Source organism: Ostreococcus tauri, assembly GCF_000214015.3.
Source record: "Ostreococcus tauri WGS project CAID00000000 data, contig chromosome 16, whole genome shotgun sequence".
NCBI lineage: Eukaryota > Viridiplantae > Chlorophyta > Mamiellophyceae > Mamiellales > Bathycoccaceae > Ostreococcus > Ostreococcus tauri.
The window spans coordinates 474,081-482,176 of NC_014441.2; the positions used below are offsets into that span (position 1 = coordinate 474,081).

The following is an 8,096-nucleotide window of genomic DNA, read 5'->3' on the forward strand; positions in this document are numbered from 1 at the left end:
GGGCGGGCGACGCGGCGGTCGCGGCGACGGCGGCGGTCGCGGCGACGGCGGGGCGGGACGGCGACGCGACGGCGCCGCGCGCGTGTCGCGAACGATTGAACGTGATCATGGTCGCCAGTGAGTGCGCGCCGTTCAGTAAGACGGGGGGTCTGGGAGACGTCATGCAGTCGCTCCCGAAGGCGCTCGCCGCGCGCGGACATCGAGTGATGGTGGTCGTACCGAGGTATAAGGAGTACGAAGAGGCGTTCGACACGAACGTGCGCGTGACGTACAACGTCTTGGGACATCCCACCGAGGTCGGTTACTTCCACGCGTACGCGGATGGGGTCGATTACGTCTTTGTCGATCACGGGGCGTATCACCACGTGCGAGACAGCATTTATAGCGGCGAACGCTCGGACGCGATGTTTCGCAACTCGATGCTGTGTCAAGCCGCGCTCGAAGCGGTGTGGCACGTCCCGTGCGGCGGTGCGCCGTACGGCGATAGTAATTTGATGTTCGTCGCGAACGATTGGCACGCGGCGCTGCTTCCGGTGTATCTGCAGGCGTATTACAGAGATCACGGGAAATTTGAATTCGCGCGCTCGTGCTTCGTCGTGCACAACATGGCGCACCAAGGTCGCGGACCGTTGGACGAGTTCGGGGCGTTACAACTTCCGGATAAGTACAAGGAGATGTTCCGCCTGGACGACCCCGTGGGAGGAGAGTGCATGAACATCATGAAGGCGGGTCTGTCGCTCGCCACGCGGGTGATCGCCGTGAGCGAAGGGTACGCGTGGGAAATCGCCACGGACATGGGTGGGTGGGGGCTCGCGCCAACGATTCGTGATTTCGGCGCGGGTAAGCTCAGTGGAATCGTCAACGGCATAGACTTGAACGAGTGGTCGCCGGAGATCGACCATCACCTCGACGGCGACGGCTACCGGCGATACGAGCCGAGAGCCGACGCGTTTGAAGCGGGCAAACTCGCGTGTAAGCGAGCGCTTCAGCGCGAGTTGGGGCTTCCCGAGCGCGACGATGTTCCCGTGTTAGCCTTCATCGGGCGATTGGACGATCAAAAAGGAGTCGACCTGATCACCCAAGCCGAGGGATGGTTGGCGGGTCAAGACGTTCAACTCATCATGCTCGGCAGCGGTCGCGGGGATTTAGAGGACGCTCTGCGCGGCATGGAGGAACGAAACCGCGATAAAATTCGATCCTGGATCGGTTTTTCGGTGAAAATGGCGCACAGAATCACCGCCGGGGCGGATATTCTGCTCATGCCCTCGAGATTTGAGCCGTGCGGATTGAACCAGCTCTACGCCTTGCGCTACGGCACGGTTCCCGTGGTGCACGCGGTGGGCGGTTTGCGCGACACCGTGCAGCAATACGACCCGTTCACCAACGCTGGAACTGGATGGACCTTTGATAGCGCGGAGACGCACAAGCTCATCGACGCCATGGGCCACGCCATCGGTACCTATCGCGACCACAGAGAATCCTTCCGCGGAATCCAAGCGCGCGGTTTCGAGCGAGACGTGAGCTGGACCCACGCCGCCGAGCTCTACGAGGACCGCTTCATCGACGCCAAATATTCCTGGTGAATCATCTCGTGAACGACGTCGTGTAATGTTCAATCGTCTCAGCGCGTCGTCGTCTTCTCCGCCTTCCGCTTACCGCGCGCCTCTCGCGCCGAGCCCCGCGTTCGCGACGTCCCGCGTCCACTGTCGCCCTCCACTCCTCCCCTCGCCCGTCGCACCGCGCGCGCACCATGGACGCGGAGACGATAGAGCACCTCAAGCGCGCGCTCGCCGGTTCCGTCTCTCCCGACGCGACGATCAGAGCCGCCGCGGATGATTTCTTACGCTCAGCCGCCAGTCACTCCGGCGCCGCTCTCGGCCTGCTCGCCCTGGCCTCGGACGCCGCGACGGAGATCGGCACGCGGCAGAGCGCGAGCATATACTTCAAGCACATGTGCGCCAAGTCGTGGAGCGCGTCGAGGGCGGAGCAGAGCGCGAGCACGACCACGCCGGCGGCGGCGCTGGACGAGGGCGAAAAGGCGGCGGTTCGCAGAGTGGCGCTCGAGGCGATCAGCACGACGCCGAGCAAGGTGCGAAGTCAGTTGTTGGAGGCGGTTCGAGTGATGGTACATCACGATTTCCCGGAAAGATGGCCCGAGATCGCGACGCAGGTGTTGGAGGCTTTGACGTCGGAGGCGAACGCGAGCGCGAGCGGGAGACTGGTTGGAACGGTGATGGTGCTCAACGCTTTGTGCCGAAAGTACGAGTTTAAGGACGAGAGCGATCGCGGAGACGTCGAGGAAATCATTCGAGTCGTTTTCCCGAGATTGTTGGAGATTCTCAAGGCGTTGCTGGCGTACAACGGCCCGCCGAACGCCGAGCTGGAGGAGTTGAAGAAGGCGATTTGCAAGACGTATTGGAGCGCGACGTACATGAACGTCGGACCGTCTCTGGCCGCGGAGGGGACGTTTCGAGAGTGGATGTCGGCATTCCACGCCATCATAACCGCGGAAGTTCCCACGGAGGGGATGCCAACCGAGGACAAGACGGAGCTCAAGCACTGGCCGTGGTGGAAGACAAAGAAGTGGGCGATGCACGTCGTTAATCGCATGTTCTCCAGGTACGGCAACGCCAAGCAAGTCAAGGCGGAACACAAGCCACTGTCAACGATGTATCGCAACAACTATGCCGCGCATTTCCTGAGAGTTTACATCGAGTTCTTGAGCAAGCTCTCTGCTGGAGCCATTATGCCAGATCGCGTCGTGAACCTCGCCGTGCAGTACCTCTCCACCGCCGTGTCGCTACCGCTGACGTACAAGGTGATGGAACCTCATCTCGACGAGATTTTCCAGCGCGTTATCTTCCCCATCCTCTGTTTTAACGCTGAAGACGACGAGCTCTTCGCCGATGATCCGCACGAATACGTGCGAAAGAGTCAAGATTTCATCGAGGACATGTACTCGCCGCGAATGGCCGCCATCGGGTATCTGAACGAGCTGTGCAGCAAATCCTCAAAGCGCATGGAGAACAACCTTCCGAGGGTTTTGGCAGTGACGGTACAAATTTTCCAGACGCACGCGCAGGCAGTGGCCAGTCGAGCTCAGATGGAGACGCAGGCGCGCTACGCCCTCGACGGCGCTCTGCTCATCGTCACGCATCTGGCGAGCACGTTAGAGCGCCACGACACGTACAAACAGCAACTCGAGGCGATGATTATGACGCACGTCCACCCGGCGTTCACCTGTGCGCACGCGCACATTCGCGCCAAAGCCGTCGCGTGCGCGTCCAAATATTCGGGCATCGAGTTCACCTCGGAGCAAAACTTCTTAACTCTGTTTTCGAGCGTCGTACAATCCATGAAGGATCAACAGTTGCCTGTTCAAGTCGAGGCCGTGGTCGCGCTCGGATCTTTTATTCAAGAGACCGATGACGTGAGCAACCTTAAGCCACTCATACCGCAGTTGTTGGACGACTTTTTTAAGCTAATGAACGAAGTCGAATCGGAGGACATCGTGTATACGCTGGAGACAATCACGGAAAAGTTTGGCGAGGATATCGCTCCGTACGCGTTACACATGACACAAAACCTCGCCGCCGCTTTCTGGAAGGTCGTCGAGTCCGAGAGTAAAGACGACGACGACGACATGGGCATGTTGGGCGCTATCGGCGTCTTGCGGGCCATGTCAACAATTTTGGAGTCCATCTCTGGCTTGCCGCACATGTACCCTGAACTTGAAGCCGCGGTGTTTCCGATTCTTCACAAGATGCTCAGTGATCAAGGGTACGACGTGTTTGAGGAAGTTTTGGAGATTTTGGCTTATCTGACGTACTTCACCCCCGAGGTCACGCCGCGCATGTGGGAACTCTGGCCGCTGATGATGACAACGATGGACGACTGGGCGTTGCAATATTTCGAGAACATGCTCATTCCGCTGGACAATTACATCAGTCGAGGGACGGAGCACTTTCTCACCCCGGGTACTTCCTACGTGGAGGACACGTACAACATTTGCAAGAAGGTTCTTGAGGGCGAGTATCCCGAGCCTGATTGTCTGTCGGCGCCGAAGCTGATGGAGTGCGTCATGACCAACTGTCGCGGTCGAGTGGATGTGGTCATCGAGCCGTACATCAACATCGCTCTGGCTCGTCTGGAGCGAGCGGAGATGAAATATTTCAAAGACTTGCTCATGATGACGTTTGCGCACGCGTTGCACTACAATCCGGTGCTTGCTCTGCAAGCGACGAACCGAACGGGAGCGACGAATGAGGTCTTTGCTCGATGGTCAGCCATGCTTTCGGTGAGGACGAAATCCGGAGCTCGTCATTGTTTCACGTCTGAACACTCCAAAAAGGTGTGCGCGCTGGGACTGATGTCCCTCATGACGGCGCCAGATGACGTGTTGACCCCGGAAATCCGCGGCGCGCTCGGAGGCATCCTTGACACGCTCGTGTCCCTCGTCCAAGACTTGAAGACTCAAATTGACGAGCGCACTCAGGACGAGCAGTCCGGCAAGCGCCGGTACCCTTGGGAAGAATCGGACGAAGAGTACGAGGATCCGAACGGTTTGGTCGACGACGATGAAGATGACGAAAACGCAGACCTGCAGTTTGATGAGGCCACTCTTCGAGCGTTAGCAAAGAAGGCGCAGGACGCTGATCCGTATTCGCGCGCGGGGGACATTGACGATTCAGACGACGAATTCTGGTTTGATGACGACGATGATTCGTGTACGAGTCCCTTGGATGATATCGATACGTTCATCGCTCTTTCCGATTGTATGAATGCGCTTCAAGCGAGCGGTCGATCAATCAGCGCGAGCGCGTCGTCGATGGAGACGCTTCAGGCTCTCATGCGGCACGCGGTTCACAGACGAAGCGTGTTCCCGGAGGAGCGAGCGAAGGCGAAATCAAAACCAGGGAATTAAATTATAGCCGAGACGTGTGTACAGATGGACAATAGGTACATACATAGCATTTCAATTCGTGAATTTTCTACTTGATCTCGTCCTCGACGCCGAGGTACGCGAGGATATCGGCCATGTTGTCCGGGATCTTCGCATGCTTAAGTCCTGGCAAGGCGACGTTTTCGATGTGTTCGTGTGCTACAGGTTGTAACCCTGCCAGACCGAGCGTCGTATCGACGCTCTGTAATTTATAGAAGAACATCAGCATCCAGTCGTCCGGCACGTACACATTGATGAAACGTCCAGACACAACCTCTCGCATCGGAGCCCACGTCTCGCGCGAGTTGGATAGCGGTGCGGAGATGAGCACGACGCTATCCACGATGTCTTGTCCCTTGTCGCCAGCCTCGTGTAATTTCATGAGCGTGCTCTGCACGACGTATGCACCGGCGCTGTACGCCACCAGCGTCACCGGTCGTCGACCGTGATATTGCGAGAGCAATGCGCGAGCGATCTCTCCGCCGACGATGTCCGCTTTGTTCCGAGCGAGCTGCCAAGGGTTGTCGAGGTAACTCGCGACAGAGAGCAGCGTCACCGGCCACGCGAAGGCGCTCGCGATGGATGCGAGTGCCGTCTTTGCGATCACCTGCGGCGCGGCCATCTTGATTGCGTACTTGCCTCCTAAGAATTGCATCGCCGCTCCGAGTTGGGACAGCGTCGTCGGCTCCCAGTTCAAAACGTACTGCTCCCCCGTGGAGTGACTCCGCTTTTTCTCCTGCCTGATCAAATCCAGCTCGGGCGAGTTCACGCTGTCCTCGAGCGTGTTCTCCGTGACGACGTCGCGCATGTCGTCCACCATGGCGCCAATCTTTTCGTTCAACTCCTCGTCCTGGTTCGGAAGCGCTAGACGCAGCTCCAACGGTCTCGGTAAATCCTCAATCTCCGTGAGCGTCCGCACGGGGTCTCGATTCTTGCTCAAGACGTAACGCGTGGAAGCGCTTTTCTGAAAGGATGGATCGAGCGAGCGATACGACACCAACACGCTTCCGGCAATCACGCCCGCGTCCTTGGCCTTGGACCCCACGCTTATTGCCTCCGCATCGAACGGTTCGACGTAAATGTTCCCCTCGGAATCGCGGCCGAGCGATAGGCCGAGCGCACCCGGTTCGCTGACCACCACCACGTACTGGTTACCATCCCCGCCCCAGGTGGTTAATAAATCCTCCCCGTCTCGCAGGAATCCGGGAATGAACACGTGCACGGCGAACCCGCGACCGGCGCCTCGCAAGGGAATGAATTGAAACTGTTCGAGCTCGCGCGAGGTCCTGCGCGCGATCGCGAACCAGCCATACCCGCCCCCGTGGCGCCGAAAATCACGCCCGCGCCGCCGAGCGCCGACATCGCGCCCGCCGCGCCCGCGCCGAGCGCCCCCAACCCCCCCAGCGCCGACGCCACCGCGGGCGCCGCCATTCCACCGCTCAGAAACAACGCCGCACCACCGAGCACGGCGCCCACACCGACGGCACCGACGCGTCCGATCGACCACCGCGTCTCCGCCTCCGCCGCCGCCTCCGCCGCGATCCCGTCCTCCACCCCGCGTCGCGCCCGCATCGCGTACGCGTCCTCCGCCTCCGCGATCGCGCGCCAATTCTCTCCCACCCGTCGCGTCCGCGCCTTCAACGCCGCTCGCGCGTCCGCGCCGTACGTCCCGCTCGAGACGGTTGCCTCCGCGACGTCCGCCGCCGTCATCGACGCCAAGCCCTCCGACGCGCCCGCCTCTCCGAATCGCGCGCGCGCGAATCGACGCAACGCCGCCTCGACGGCCCGCCCCGCGCGCGCCGAGCGCTCTCGGTCGCCGTGCACCCACCAATCCACGTGAAGATCTCGATCGAAATCACACGTCGAGAAATCGTACGTCGCGTCCTCTGTCGCCGTCGACGCCGTGCACGCGCGCGACGCCGTCGTCGCCGTGCACGCCGGCATCGCGCGCGTCGTCGTCGGCGTCCACGCGCGCGCGTCGACGGACGCGGTCGACAGATGGACCGATGGATGGATGAATGAATGAATGAATGAATGAATCCAACGCACGATGACTCCACCGCGTGAGTGCGCGACGCGACGGCCGGGATGGCGCGACCGACGCCCGCGGCGTACCCGGAGAGGTGCGCGACGCGACCGACGCGACGGGTATCGACGCGCGCGCGGGTGTGCGGGACGGGCGACGCGATTTTGGGACGGAATGAATGCGAATGATGATGTCTCGAGACGCGACGGATGGCTGCCTCGACGCGACGCGACGGCGGAGAGCGCGCGAGCGCGTGACTGACGATGACGAACGACGACGCGGTCGTCGCGTCGAGGCGCAGGTACGAGGCGGCGCGCGCGGCGTCGAGACGGGGGACGCGGATCGACGCGGAGCTCCGCGACGAGACCCGGGCGTTGCTCGACGTGTTGCGTCGACAGGTTGAACACGGCGCGCGCGCGAACGCGCCGAGAGCGGTCTTGGACGAGGATGCATCGCGCGAGAGCGCGGGATGGGGGGGCGCGGTGGCGATGCGGAAGATGTGGGAATCGTTGGGGACGATGAGCGCGGCGGAGGCGATGCGACTGTACGTGCGGACGCTGGAGGAAGATTGCGACGCGTGGTGGGATCCAGAGCGTCGATCGAGGACGAACGCGGGGATGCGGGAGGTGTTGGGGACGGACGATGCGTCTGTGGACATGTTACGCGGCGTGCGCGCGCGGGGACGATGGGAATTTGTGGAACACGCGGGAAAGCGGCCGACGCCGAGATTTCAACACGGCGCGTGCGTCGCCGAGGGGAAGATGTACGTCGTCGGTGGGTCGTATCGCGGGCGATTTTGTGCGGATACGCACGAGCTAGATTTAGACACGTGGACGTGGAGGAATTTACGCACGCCGATGTCGGCGACACCCGATCGCGCGCTGCCGGCGTGCGCGGGACATCGCGCGATTCGCGTGGGAAACGACGTCTACGTCGTCGGCGGGCGGTTCAAGGGCGGAACGTCGCCGTCGTCGTCCTCGATTTCTGTGTTCAAAATGATTCTTCGAGATGGTTTAGATGAGGTGGAGTGGATTCGCGTCGAGACGCGAGGCGAACAGAAGCCGGTGGCGCGCAGAGGCGCGTCGGTCACCGCGACGGGCGGGAACAGGCTCGTCGTCTTCGGCGGCG

General features: G+C 61.1%; 4 protein-coding genes across 4 annotated transcripts in view; 3 read left to right on the plus strand and 1 right to left on the minus strand.

The window, feature by feature from the left end:
* OT_ostta16g02480 (Glycosyl transferase, family 1) lies at positions 1-1,583 on the plus strand (the record flags this gene model as incomplete). The annotated part of the gene is made up of 1 exon (XM_003083680.2): positions 1-1,583. A coding segment is annotated over one exon (1,583 nt), but the record flags the coding sequence as incomplete, so codon positions are not given.
* A 167-nt stretch (positions 1,584-1,750) lies between these two features.
* On the plus strand, positions 1,751-4,924 carry OT_ostta16g02490 (Exportin/Importin, Cse1-like; the record flags this gene model as incomplete). Its single annotated transcript, XM_022985601.1, has 1 exon — positions 1,751-4,924. One exon carries the CDS (start codon positions 1,751-1,753, stop codon positions 4,922-4,924), a length of 3,174 nt encoding a protein of 1,057 aa, XP_022840390.1.
* Positions 4,925-4,991: 67 nt separating this feature from the next.
* OT_ostta16g02500 (Protein of unknown function DUF726) lies at positions 4,992-6,886 on the minus strand (the record flags this gene model as incomplete). Its single annotated transcript, XM_022985602.1, has 2 exons — positions 4,992-6,215; positions 6,251-6,886. 2 exons carry the CDS (start codon positions 6,884-6,886, stop codon positions 4,992-4,994), a joined length of 1,860 nt encoding a protein of 619 aa, XP_022840391.1.
* A 144-nt stretch (positions 6,887-7,030) lies between these two features.
* The window catches only part of OT_ostta16g02510 (FERM/acyl-CoA-binding protein, 3-helical bundle), a gene marked incomplete at both ends in the record, with an annotated part of 2,058 nt that continues 992 nt past the window's right edge, over positions 7,031-8,096 (plus strand). Inside the window, 2 exons of the mRNA XM_022985603.1 lie at positions 7,031-7,065; positions 7,270-8,096. The exon at positions 7,270-8,096 is cut by the window's right edge and continues 992 nt beyond it. Coding sequence (XP_022840392.1) covers positions 7,031-7,065; positions 7,270-8,096 — 862 coding nt within the window. The remainder of the gene's footprint in view (positions 7,066-7,269) is intronic.